The sequence below is a fragment of the Podarcis muralis genome, chromosome 9 (genome assembly GCF_964188315.1).
Source record: "Podarcis muralis chromosome 9, rPodMur119.hap1.1, whole genome shotgun sequence".
NCBI lineage: Eukaryota > Metazoa > Chordata > Lepidosauria > Squamata > Lacertidae > Podarcis > Podarcis muralis.
In genome coordinates, this window is record NC_135663.1 from 31,139,801 (window position 1) to 31,153,960 (window position 14,160).

General features: G+C 46.4%; 1 protein-coding gene across 1 annotated transcript; it reads right to left on the reverse strand.

Annotated features, from left to right (window-relative positions):
* Positions 1-2,287: 2,287 nt before the first annotated feature.
* Positions 2,288-7,385, reverse strand: LOC144328926 (uncharacterized). Its single transcript, XM_077934597.1, has 2 exons — positions 6,136-7,385; positions 2,288-5,743 (listed from the first exon to the last, which is right to left on the reverse strand). The coding sequence occupies exons 1-2, from the start codon at positions 7,383-7,385 to the stop codon at positions 4,285-4,287; spliced, it is 2,709 nt and encodes a 902-aa protein (XP_077790723.1). The 3' UTR covers positions 2,288-4,284.
* Positions 7,386-14,160: the final 6,775 nt, after the last annotated feature.

Here is a 14,160-nt window from a genome sequence, read left to right on the forward strand (position 1 = left end):
AAGTAAAATCATATGTTATTCCCCTTTCCCAAATTTGCTCATATTCATGTACTATGAATTAAAATTCAGCCCCATAAGTCTTCATTATTCTGGCATTTAATCATATGGAAAATGTGGTAATTTAATTAAAACAAGTAACATAGGTTGGATGTCCCTTGGGATGCAAACCAAGGGAAAATGATCTAATCCATCGGGTTTCCATTTTGAAAATGTATTAATATTAGACCACAAGACCACAGCAAAAAATGCTGTTCGTTTGCAATGCTGTAATCTGATGCTGAAACAATTTCAATAGAGGAAGCCAAAATGTACACTGTTCTGTCTCAGTGTCTGCACCAGGCGCTTGTCAAAGTATAATGTGACCTAGAAAGATCTTATAAGAATGCAAGCATGGCATTGCTTTTGATCAATTCCTGAACAAAACTCATGGATGGGAGTAAGATACAGGTGATGGAGAGAATACCCACAGGCATATTTTAGCTTTGGATACTTGCTAACAGCTAGATTAGTTTCCTAGACATGCAGTACTTTACATATTGCTTCAGGTTAAAAGAAAATTCTTGTAACATAATATCCGAGGGTCAAAAAACTTGTGTGTCCTTCTGAATTTCCACTTTCTCCAAGATTAGAGAGGCATTTACTATAATACTACTAGTTGAGATTTATATATAACCAGATTGGCAGCTTTGACCTGCTCACTGAGCAAATATTTTCCTGTTCACAAACACCAAATCCAAAGTGTTTGTTAGAAATCTGTAATCATCTTTCTTAACAAGAATCGTATTAAACTATTTTGATAGATAAAGTGATAACTTAAGGTGGCTCCTGCATGCATGTTTCTATTCTGAAGACTGAGTTGGTGAATGATCCGTCACAGACACACCTTTTACCAAAATAAAAATTGTAAATGCGCATATACAGTAAGCCCTCAACTTACACACAATTAACTTGTGGGCATTCAACTGTGGCAAAAAAATGAAAATAAAAAATTGAAAATTGAAAGGGGGCAAGGTTCCAGAGAAAATGACTTTGGCAATCCCACCTGTCATTGATTCCAATGGGCTTTGACTATACGTGATTTTGGCTTTAGACGCAATTCCCTAAATGTAAATCCTGCATAAATTGTGGGCTTAGTGTATGTGCAAGAACTGGGTAATCAGATTTTCATAGTCTCTAATTGTCAAAGAGAGTTACAAATACAACTCAGCTTCAGAGGGCCCCCATGTAGCAAGACAAGAAGCAAGTCACTTCACCTGTCTGTGGCATCTCAAAAAACCTTTCTCTTCTCAGAGCCTGCTGTTGTATCTATACCATCTTCCAAATTTGGGGGGAAATGGTCAGCACAGCTGTTTATTCATTTAATTACGTAAGTATTTATAACCCACACATTCATGAAAGTATATCAACACAGTATACAACATACAAATTATAAGAGCATCCACAAATAATTAACAAATTAATTAATAAGTTAATGAACAGTAATTAAAAACTCATTGTAACGTCAATAAAACTTCAGTAAATATTGTCTGGTTAAAAAGAGAAATGAATTTGCGTGGCTATTCCCTCCCCACCCACAAGTGGAATAAATGAAGACAACGGACACAGAGTTATAGTTTAATGGGCGAAAATGGCCACAACTTTATTGATTACAGGAAAGAAGGGTATTGGCATTAGGCATTGGCCCCTAACCGACTATCCGGTCTAACCGGGAAGGGTTAAACACCAACAGGGGGAGCCACCCGAGATGCATATCCCTAGGCGCTCCCCGAGGGGTTACCGCTCGGGGGCGCGCTTTAGGCCCTAGCCTCCGTAGGTTTCGGACGAGGCGTCGCCCCTCGGAGTCCTTTAACGAACTACCCTTCAAGCATTGGGGGAGGTGATGGCGTTCCTCCCCCCCAACCACATCTGCATGACAATACCCCGGCCAATGCCTACCGCCAAAACCAAGGAAGTTGTGACGATTTGCTACGAGGTAGGCGAAAAAACCAAGTGGCACAAACCAGCCAATTAGCCAAATGGAAAAACTCCTACCAGGCCCCTTGCGGCGACCAGCCGAAGCCCATAGCAAGATCATGGGAAAACCTAAAGGGCGGGAGGGTGGGAAACCTCGTCGATTCTGGGGCCAAAAGGGGCAAGCACGGGGCTTCCCCGACCTTAAGTGGCCTCACTAAGGCCCGCCCCTGCCGCCAGCCGATTGGCTGGCGCGACAGGGGATGGAGTTGGGGAAATCCCTATCTCCCGCGAGGCTGGCGCCAGCCTCGCGGGGGTGAGAGTGGGTTGTCCGTGATCCCGCAAACCCCCCTCCTCCTGACTCTCGGAAGGGGCATTGCGTGGCTATTCCCTCCCCACCCACAAGTGGAATAAATGAAGACAACGGACACAGAGTTATAGTTTAATGGGCGAAAATGGCCACAACTTTATTGATTACAGGAAAGAAGGGTATTGGCATTAGGCATTGGCCCCTAACCGACTATCCGGTCTAACCGGGAAGGGTTAAACACCAACAGGGGGAGCCACCCGAGATGCATATCCCTAGGCGCTCCCCGAGGGGTTACCGCTCGGGGGCGCGCTTTAGGCCCTAGCCTCCGTAGGTTTCGGACGAGGCGTCGCCCCTCGGAGTCCTTTAACGAACTACCCTTCAAGCATTGGGGGAGGTGATGGCGTTCCTCCCCCCCAACCACATCTGCATGACAATACCCCGGCCAATGCCTACCGCCACCGAGCCGTGAACCGGCTCGCCGCCAATACCCTCAGACCTGTAACCAATCCCTAACGCCTTGAAAAATATCAGCCAACCAAATGTCATTGCCAGCATCAGATAGATGCACGCCATCCCAGCGATAAAGCACTTCCGCGTCAAACCGTATGCACGGGTGCTGAATAACGCGGCCGCCCCATGCAGCCACTCTGCGCGCCACCGTGCGCTCCACAATCCTCCTAGCCTTATTCACCGCCACTGGTTTCTCCGCATCCCGCCAATATCGCCTTTCCAGCAGGGACGACCACAGTATTGTAATGCCCCCATGTTCTGCCCTCAACCTCTCTAGGTCATTTATCATGTTCCAAATCAGGTCCACCCCTTTCCTATACGCCAGGTCGTTCTCGCCCAGTTGGATAACCAAGGCGCTAGGTGGTCCTTCAGCCGCTATCTTTCTGGATACGGCTGGGAAAAACTCTTCCCAACGCATACCCCTCCTAGAAATCCATGACAATTTAACCCTGCTGGGCAGCTGTAACTCCTTATCCCAGCCCCTTTGTTCGGCACGCTGCCTAGCCCAATAAACGATGCTGTGGCCGAGGATCCACAGTCGAACCACACCAGTACCTGAAATCAGAGAATTGGAAAAGCAGATCAGGAGGAGGGCCGGGGGGCAAGTTGAGGGGGGGAAAGCTGAGGGGATTTAAGAAGGGGTTACCGTATGTAACCCCGGTATGCGTTAGATTTCCATCGTCCCATATCCATAATTCTTTCAGCTGGTAAACCCATATGTGCGGCGGTGGTTGCCGCCCCAATGCGAAAGGAGTGCGCGGCGTACTCCTCCTGAGGAAGCCCGATGGCAGCAAGTGCCTTGCGCATGACCCTCGTGAACTGTTGTTTCGAGAGGGCTGAACCGTCAGAATGTAAGAAAAAGGGGCCACTAGACTCTGGTCTTACACACAAGAATTTCCTAGCATCCTTTACTGGGCAAGGGCCTGCCTTTTGCGTCGCCTGCAGGCGAACGAAGGCACCCCTGCCACGCTGATCAGTCTTCGAGCTACGGATTTTTAACGTCACCTGCGCCCTGTCTACGGTTACGTCCTCCAACAATAACCCTTTAGGAGCCGTGCGGTCCTCACAGACCACTTCGCCTATGCGTAGGGCGCCAAAAAATGCAAAAGAGAACGCTGCTGAAAATAACCTGGCTTCATATCTTGACCAGCACAAGGCCCTCAGCTTCCTGCGGATCTGGGTGAGTATATCTAAGGTTATGGGCCGTCTCCTGTCCAGGCCGTGAGGCCTGGACCTGCGCCAGCCCTCTAGCATCTTCCGCACCACGAAATGCGAACAGGGATCAGTGGAAAACAAAGTTTTGGAAAAGAAGGATATAGCAGCCGAATGAATATTGAGGGTTTTGGGGGCCCGACCAAGATCTCTAAGGTGAACCAAATACTCAATGACATGCGACTTGGATGGTGGCTTGCCCGGCTTGAACCGCTCCTTTTTGATGCGAAAGGATGTGAAGTCTAGCCACGCCTTATTATAAGATCTCAGGGTAGAAGGCGCTAGCGCAGACAATACTCCCTTCAAAGCTTCTCGTTGCCAATATTCCATAGATGCTCCGGGAATGGTTGTGGCTGCTGCTGCGCATCCGGCGCCAATGAGCGAAAGCGCTCCATCTGGAAACGAGACAGAGCATCCGCGATGTTATTATCAATACCCGGTATGAACTTGGCTGAAGCGTGTAGGTTCAACCGCAAGCAGGAAAGAACAAAGTACCGTAAAAGGGACGCTACCCTGGGTGAGCGTGACGATTGTTTATTCAAAACTGACACGACCGCTAGATTGTCCGTCCAGAAACAGATCCTATGGTTTCTGAACTGGTCTTCCCATAAGTGAATTGCAACCACGATGGGAAAGAATTCTAAGAATGTCAAGTCGCGTAATATTGGTTTACCTTGCCAGGAAGCAGGCCAGTGCTGGGCACACCACTGGCCCCTGAAGTAGACCCCAAAACCTAAAGACCCGGCCGCATCAGAATGTACTTGGAAATCAGATTGCAGCGCCAGACTATCCTGCCAAAGCGATATGCCGTTGAAACCATCCAGAAATTGCAACCAAACCCGAAGGTCCGCCTTCACTGCCTTGGAGAGGCGAACCCTATGATGGGGTGACCTTAAGCCCGAGGACAACCTTGCCAGGCGGCCGCAGAAGGGACGGCCGGGGGAAATTACACGGCAGGCGAAGTTGAGGTGCCCTAGGAGGGATTGAATTAGCCTCAAGGTGACCTTCTTTAGGGGCAGTATTTGGCCGATAAGTTCTCTTAGGGCAACCAATTTTTCAGCTGGTAGGCGCGAGGTTTGGGCTACGGTGTCGAGTTCAATGCCAAGGTAGGTCATGGTAGTGACCGGACCCTCAGTCTTATCACCTGCCAGGGGTACCCCCAGTTCCCCAGCCAAGGCCTCGAAGGCCAGGAGGAGGGACCTGCACTCCCTAGCGTCCCTTGCCACCAAAATAAAATCATCGAGATAATGACCCACCCCTAAAGCGCCAGTTCTAAACTTTAGAGCCCATTCCAAGAATGTGCTAAAGGTCTCGAATGCAGCACAGGCAATAGAACAACCCATGGGCATGGCTTTGTCAATGAAATAAGCCCCCTGGAATTTGAAACCCAACCAGCGATGGTCTTCCGGATGAACCGGGAGTAGGCGAAATGCTGACTCTATGTCGCATTTTGCCAAAAAGGCGCCGCTGCCAAAGCTTCGCACCAACCGCACAGCTTGATCAAATGACGAATACTTCACTGTGCACATCTCATGGGGAATGGCGTCATTAACCGAGGATCCTTTGGGATAGGACAGGTTATGTATCATTCTAAATTCGCCAGGAGCCTTCTTTGGGACAATACCAAGCGGGGAGATATGAAGCCCCGCAATAGGCGGAGTTGCGAATGGCCCAGCCACCCTGCCGGCTGCAATCTCCTTCTGTATCTTTTTAAGCGCAATGTCAGGCATTTCTAAGACTGATTTCTGGTTAGGGGGGCAACTGGAATTGGGTGTGAAAGCAACCGGAATCCTAAAACCTTTCGAAAACCCTTCATCAAGTAGCTGAGCTGCACGTCTATCTGGGTAAAACTTTAATAGTGCTCTCAAGGGCTCCAATTTTATCGGAGAGCACGCAAGGCATAGGGAGATGTTAGTAACGGGCCCCAGCTGGCCCTTGGGCTGGGGCTGCAGTTCCGGAGGGGCCACCCCTGTTTCCCCGGGAGAGATGACCCCTGCCCCCCCGAAAGGGCTGCTGCCTCCCCTTGAAGCAGTTGACTGCCGGGTGGTTGCCTAAGCACCTATCGCATTCATGCAGGTACTTACAGGTGACGCGCTGACAGGTACCCTTGTTGAAATCCCAGCACTGTCTACGGCGTTGTGTCTCTACCTTACCCGCTTTTGGCTGTTGTGCGGATTTTTTTTTCGATATTGGGCCCCACGTGGTCAAACCAGCAATTGTTGTCCTTTTGGTCCCATCGAGTTGAAGACAGCAACGAGGCATTTCTCCGGAAGTCTTCATCGTACGCCAAGGCAGCTTCATCTCCTGCCTGCTCCCGTGCCCTCCTGACGTGTGCCAGGTAGGATACGAGGTGCGCGCCCCTCTTAGGATAACAACTTGACACCACAGCCATGAACACTTGATAGCCATTAAGCCAATTCTCAAACGTTCGCTCTACCCGGGGTACCCTGTACCTCCTTTTCCCATAGTACTTAATTTTTTCCCCTTTTCCCTTGACCTGCGCTGGGGGAAGCAGCGAAAACATATCAACGTAATTTCCATTCAATATCTTGTTCCTCTTTCTCTTAGAGAGGTGGTTCCCCAGAATAAAGTCAGTGGCAACATTAGTTGAGACTTTAACGTCTGGAACCAGAGCCCCATCCTTCCACTCCAGTGTGCCATTAAACGTTCTCCTGTGAGAGTTGGCCCTTCTTTCATGAACCCACTGAGGAGCCCCAACGTCCTCTCCCTCCCCCCAATAAGTCTCCATAGGGGCATCGCTATCCCCTTCTGATGAAGAGGTACCTGTTTCTTCCTCGGAGTCCGAAGAGTCCCTCTTCTTGCTTTTCTTCGACCGGTGCTTCTTCTTCGCCTTCCGCTTTCCACCCCGCGTTGTGTCGTCCCGAGGTGCCGGGTCGCTGGCAGCGGCTACCTGCTGAGGGGTCAGCTCCTCCTCGGAAGATGACTCCTCCGAGGTGCTTTGTTGTCTAGGGTTATCCTGGAAAACACTGGGAACATCAATCACCTCCTGGCGCGGGGCTGATGTAGAAGCCACCGCTGGCCTAGCCCTTTGAGCGCTCGCCCTAGGTTTTTTAGCTGGTGCCTTGCCCTTCTGTGGACCTGACTTAGCTTTTTGCATTTTTGCAGCTTGTAAGCGCGTCCGTGGCCTGCTGGGGGCCTGCTCTACCACATTAGCTGCACTAGTGGAGGGACCATCCTGACCTTGCTGACTGGGGGGGGTGTCCGGTATGCAATCCTGAGACACCTCGACTATGTTCGGGGAGGGAGTGATAGGCGCCCTGCACTGGGCATAGAATGATTGCAGCGCAGAAAAGAGTTGGGCCAAGGCCTGAGGGTTACATGGGCCTGTAGGTATTAGAGCGTTGCCGTGCAGCGATTGTTGGGGGTTGCTGCCGCTCTCCATGATCGAGTTGAAAGTAGCGCTTCGGGGTGAGCGCAAATCTGATCAGCAAACAAATCGAATGTCGATTTATTTATAGATTTATTACTATTATTGTTGTTTTATTTTATTTATTTATTATTTATTTATTTCTCTTTATTTATTTATTGTTATTATTATTCCTATTACTATTTATTTTATTTTATTTTTATTTTAATTTATTTATTTATTTATTTATTTATTTATTTATTTTTTTATACTATTTGTGTATTTTTCTGAATATTTATATATTTATTTATTTTGTTTATTCACTTATGTATTTATAAGCATATATATGTGTTTGATTGCTATTATATCTGTGCTAAAGTAACTGGGGGTAAAACCCCTCCTAATTTAACCTGCTACAGTTGGCTGGAGACCTGGGAAGACAGCGAGATTAAACTGCCAGGAAAAGCTCCAAATCTCCTCTGGGGAACAATGGCCCTTGATTACTGATCGTTAACCTTACAATTCCCCTGCTACCTGGCGAGATAGGGTTTCTATGGCAACAAATGAGCCAGCCAGCGGCAATAGCAAACTATCAATGCAGCAACCCAGGCGTTCCTATGGCAACGCTACAGACCAGCCTTGCGAAGTAGGCCTGGAGAAAAGCAATGCACAGTTCAACGTCATTAAGCAACAGACTTCCTAAGGGTTATAAATGCTTCAACAACGGCCAGAAAACGGCAAAACTATAGCCTTAAACCTGCAATGATACAGTATAAGTTAAATCAAATCAATGTGGGCACCACGCTTGCTGCTATTACTATGATGCCGTGCAGCCACCAGTCGCCCACTCGGGCTTATTTTATGAGGGGACTCGCGGGTCAACCTGCCTATGGCAAAATGGCGTCGGTATCTTTTGGCCTTAGGGAATCCGTCGCCAAGCAAGATGGCGCCTTACGCTCAGCACACAAACAAATCAAACAATTATTCCCAGCAACAGCAAGTGGGCCCCGCTAATGGGCCTGAAATCGCTCCACAAATTCGCAGTTCCCTGTTCAGCAGCGAACCCCAGGCAAGGTTGCAGATGCTTCCACCAAAATGGCCACAGCTAACGCCACGTGGTACACCCAAGATGGCGACCGTTGTCTAGGTAACCAGAATGCTGCCGGCCACAGCCGTAGGTGCAGCAAACCTCGTTTCCCCGCCAAAGAAACACCGACCCTGGGCTCAGAGGCCGCCGAACCCCACTACGTCCCCAACAGCCACCCGTTCCCTTATGTGACCTGCAGTGAGCGCTGCCGCTGCTCACTATGTTGATCCGTCCTTGATGGTTCAGCGAAGCGGCGTGGCCCCAGCGACGTGCCGGTGGCTCGTGGGGGGGTGGATGCAGGCAGCGCGCTTCTGCGGAGCCGCTCGTCAGCCGGTAGCGCGGGTTTCAGCAGCGGCCAGAAGCGTTCAAAAAAGCAAACCGAGGTCTTTACAGGCGGGGCGATCGACACCGCTCCTCTGAATCAGCTGTTGGGCGGGCGTTGGAAAGACCACAGCACAACTGCCCCCGCTCCGATCCTGCAGCCGCAGCTCCGGTGAAGAGCGGCCGCCTAACAGCTGAGCTGCAGCTTTTAGTTGAGCTGGTAAAATACTGCCGACGCGGAGAGCAACAAAGGAAAAACCCGGAAGCCCAGCTGGTGAGCGGCAAGCGATCAGCTGTAGCGCGGCTGTATCCGAAAGGGGAGAATAAACGACGACTCCACGGAGGTCTTCAGGGGATCCAAACCTCGTCGATTCTGGGGCCAAAAGGGGCGAGCACGGGGCTTCCCCGACCTTAAGTGGCCTCACTAAGGCCCGCCCCTGCCGCCAGCCGATTGGCTGGCGCGACAGGGGATGGAGTTGGGGAAATCCCTATCTCCCGCGAGGCTGGCGCCAGCCTCGCGGGGGTGAGAGTGGGTGGTCCGTGATCCCGCAAACCCCCCTCCTCCTGACTCTCGGAAGGGGCATTATCTGTTGATGTCAACGTATACAGATACATTAAAATTAAAAATTTGTCCCTTTTTAATGCCATTCATTCAAAGACAGAACCTTTATTCTAAAAGGTGGGGAAATGAGAGAGGGGGGAACGTTATGACCAGGGGAAAATTAAGCTAAAATAAATTCCTATTTTCCACAAGGTAGAAGGAAAACAATATAGGCCTTCTTAACAGAAGGAAGAGCACATACCTTTCTGCAGTACAATGCAAAGCATATATGACTTCTTAACTGGTCCACTGGGAGTATAAATCCTGCAGTTATAGACCACCCCCTCTTAATAGAACAAGGAAGCCAAAAACTTAGCAAGTCACTGACACTGAAAGACTAAGGCAGAGTCTATTTTTAGATGCTGAGGTACTAGAGCAAAGAAGAAATGATGGAACTGAAGCAAAATATTTCAAATACATATAGAAAATTTCAAATACAACATATTCATTAGGACTGAGCTAAATATTTGTCAGTTTCACTTTGAACATAGAGAGTTTCCCTTTCAACAAGGTACAGCTTTATGTCAAAATGTAGGCAGCATATGCCAAAAAGCCACACATTACAGGCACTTTCAAGGGGATAAGCTTCCCAGGCTTGGAGCTTTTGAGGCAAGCTGTAAAGGGACATCCTTGGAGAAATAATGCAGGCTCAGTCAAACATGTTGTGCAATTCATGCACAGCCTTAAAAGAACAAGTCAATGGAAGCTCCCCAGCATCAGCTGAAATGCAGTATGATCTCCAGCGAGGACCACATATGCATTGGTGGATATTGCTCAATATTTAAGAGGGAGAGTATTAGCTCCTGTCTTATGCCCAAAGGACCTGGATCAACAAAACATACTAGCTGTTGCTTCTACTTTGCCAAACCTTTATTAGGCATTACAAGTATGGACCATCTTAAAACATCCATATATAAAATTTAAAAATATATACAAATAAACAGCCATGTAAAATATATAATAATAAGGATTTTCATTGGGATTTCCAGCTAAATAGTGCCATTCACCACTCTAAGAGATACTATTAACAAATACTCAGACACCCTTGCGGTTACATTCGGGTTAATGTCTGACAAATAGAATCTGATATTTTCATTGTGCTGTGATGTTAGACTACCCAAAAAAGTGGATTTGCATAGCTGGTTGTACACTGGACAGTAGGAAAGGATATGTTCTACAGTGTCCTGCACATTCAAAGAACATCCACAATATCTATCATTTCTGGGGGTGTTTAAATATCTACCCTTGACAAACCTGAGGGGAAAGCGTTTAATCGGGCTAACATAAAGGACTGGAATTATTAATTTTGAGACATGTGACCCTGTTACCTATTACATTTAAACCATAGAACTTGGGGGAGCAAATTTTATTTAAAGCTGACTCGATGTTTTGTTTTTTGATGTCCTTATATCTGGTTTGAATATTGCGATAAATATATTGCTCACAAGAGTTCTAAGTTAATACAAATAGATCTGATTTTGCTATGTAAGAGTTGGAACCATCTGGATTTACAAGAGTCTTTAAGTAAGTCGGAGAGCAGATTCGAAGGTTGGCAACGAAAATGGCAATGCAACCAGTATTTTACAGTGCTAGCCCACACCCAATATTCCATTTTGTTCTAGTTCTGCACACATTATCTCATACTTGATTGAACTTGGGGCCTCAGGATACTAGCTGTTGGTTGTGGAAGTGCTGCACCATCCCATTGCTAGTCCAGGACTAGCTCAAAGAAGGACCCAGTTCAAATAAATTCCAAAGCTTCTACCTTTAATATACCAAGCATAAATCCTCCCCCAGGTCCTGGGAAAATCAGAAGGCCTATCCCTGCCCCACCCACAGTTAAGCATCTTTAAGAATAATTATGTAATAAGAAGTGGTAGATTCCTTTCTGTGATGATCAAAAGAAATGAACAGTTCATTGTTCTTATGAAATGGTACTCTGAAAATGTTGTCACCATACATAATGGCTAGTATATAAATTAGAAAATCATGCCCACTATATCTTTGAGTGTCTTTTTTCCATTTAAATTTGCAAGGATTATTCGTGCAGCATTTCATAGCCGAAAATAACATTAATAGTATTTAAACTTTTCATGTCTCACCATCCACAGCTAGAATAATATTAATTCTTCCCTGCCTCAGGGTAGCTTCTGCTTTTTTAAACAGACATTTATAGAGAAGTAAAAGAAAAACAAATTGAGTTACTCACTTCAAGAAAAGAGAGTCCTAAATTTATAATATAACCTATGTAATCCAAAACCATCAAAACTTTGCTATATATTAAATATCACTTATGGCTTAACCAGTTCAAATGCTTTCACCTATGCTGTGGTCAAGAAGCATCATGTACTCTGAAGCCCCAGTTTCTGTCAATCAGGACAGACACCTGCAGACCCAAGCCCTATGGCAGCCTATTATAGGGGTTTAAACTGCCAATCTGGAATTTCTCCCATATGATATCTATAGCTAAAAATAAATATATTTGCTAATGAAGTCTACTCAACTTCAGACAGCAGAGGTATGTGACTTCCTCCATTTAAATTTAATTAGAATATGGGAAGGAATAATCCCAGAGCCTCTTTTACATTGCAAATATTCCAAAAGTATCGGACCTCTTGCCTTTTGCCATTTGTAGAGTTGACAGTACAATATCAAAGTTTGTAGCCGTTTAAAGCATTCTGAATCATTGTTGTCTTCTTCCCAGACATTCATATGGAAGATTTTAATGATACGCCAAAGAGCACAAGAAGAGCCTTGGTGGATCAGACCAAGGCCAATCTAGTCCAGCATCCTTTTCCTTTATAGCAGCCAACCAGATGCCTCTGCAAAGTCCACAAGCAGGACATAAGCACAAAACCTATCCCCGCTGCTGTGGTTCTCACCCACTGGTGTTCAGGGACATGCTGTCCCTGAACTGGAGGTTGCATAGAGCCATCGTGACTATTAGACATCAACCAACTGTTTCATCTTCCATGAATCTGTCTCCTTATAAATAAGATTCCTCATATTCCAAAGCACTGCTTCTGACTATTATACATTCTGTTTCCCATCCCTCCTTTTCTCTCCCCTCCCTAGTCAGGGCTCTGGGGCAAGGGAAAACCATGGAGTCTGGAAAAGGCAAGTGTGTTCTTGAAAGGATAAGGCAGGAGATGATCCTGAAGATGTGTTATGTCAAGGTACTTGCCCATTCTTCCACCACAAGTTTCAGGAAGGATGTAAAAAATGTTGCTCAGAAGCCTTGTATGTTCCAAATCTACTTAATGTGCATAAGTAAAGTAGTTTTACAGGATCATCGCATGCCTTTCTCCCAAGGTTTGAGTGCATATTGGTTTAGTCTTAGGTACATCATCTAGAATATGTTCTGGATGATGCAGTTATCTGTCAGGCAGCAGAGGAACCAACCTTCACAGGAGGTTGCCAGGAACGGACAAGACAAGGAAAAGTCCTTACCATCTGCTTTTATTCAGTATTCACAGACAGAGGGTTGGGAATGCAGCCTCTCAGAATAATGATGTTGCCCTGAGTGAATCTCCATCCCCTCATCTCTCCCACTTCCTCATGAGTCATTGTCACAGGAGTTGAAAAGTGCCTTTTGTCTTTGAGCTCTTTGCTCTCCTACTTTCAAGGCCTGCCATGTTCTGGGAGAGGGAGGGTCTGGAATGCTTTCTAAAGACACTGAGTCCATCAGCTGTCACTCCCCTGGTGGTTCTTCTTTCTCCCCCTCCTGTCCCATTATTTCCCAGCTTTCCCCCTCATCTGCCTCTCAGCTGTGATGTCCCTCAAACCCCTGTTGTAATTCTGAACTGTCTTCTTCCTCTCTGGAAGGGTCAGGCTGGGGAGGCAGTCTCCACCATTCCTCCTCTGCCCAGTCCATGCCATTATCTCTACAGTGGTACCTCGCAGGACGAATGCCTCGCAAGACAAAAAACTCGCTAGACGAAAGGTTTTTCCGTTTTCGATTTGCCTCGCAAGACGAATTTCCCCTATGGGCTTGCTTCGCAAGACGAAAACGTCTCGCGACTTTGTTTTCTTTGTCTAAAAACAAATACATGTTTTGTTTATAAAGTTAATTTATTTTCCCTTCAATTTTTGAACTGCTCTTTACAGTATGTGTGACTTTAAAGAGCAGTTAATAAACTGTTGTTGTACCAAATTTGGCTTTGTTTGGACTTTTTTTGACCATAGGAACGCATTAATTGATTTTCAATGCATTCCTATGGGATTTCGTGCTTCGCAAGACGAAAAATTCGCTAGACGACAAAAATTGCAGAACGAATTAATTTCGTCTTGCGGGGCACCACTGTATTTCATTTCTGAATGAGAAAGTCAACAAATAAAATAGCTATAAAGCATGCAGAGAATTTTGACTATATTGGCCCTGCACCTCCCCTGTTAACAGAATACTTAGCATTATCAAAAGTTCAGACAAAAGTGATTATGGGGAAAATTTTGCTAAACCTCAAAGAACTGTGATGGTGAAATTCCCAGTTCAAGGCATCAGCAGAAGAGTTGTGGTGCTCCGACGGGCTCTGTGGATTGAGTACCACATCCTTTCTCCTCACCAACGTAGCCACTCTAAGTGACATATTTGGTGATGTTTGGCATATGGCATCATTATTGCCCCAAGACTGCGCAGTCATAAATTATTTATAGATTAACTCACTAATCCCCTCTGTTTTATATGAGTAAATAAAGAGCAAAATATAAACATTTCGGTCTGGCTGAGTTTCAAGAATTATCTCCGTCCTCTGCAAATATATATATATATATATATAACCAGAAACAGACGTATTATTTGATGG

Bases quoted from the DNA above. Each gene is read 5' to 3' on its own strand.
- LOC144328926 (XM_077934597.1), bottom strand. From the start codon at position 7,385: ATGGAGAGCGGCAGCAACCCCCAACAATCGCTGCACGGCAACGCTCTA. The intron at 5,744-6,135 runs GTAAGGTAGAGA...ACCCAATTCCAG, and splicing joins CGCACAACAGCCAAAAGCGG to TTGCCCCCCTAACCAGAAAT.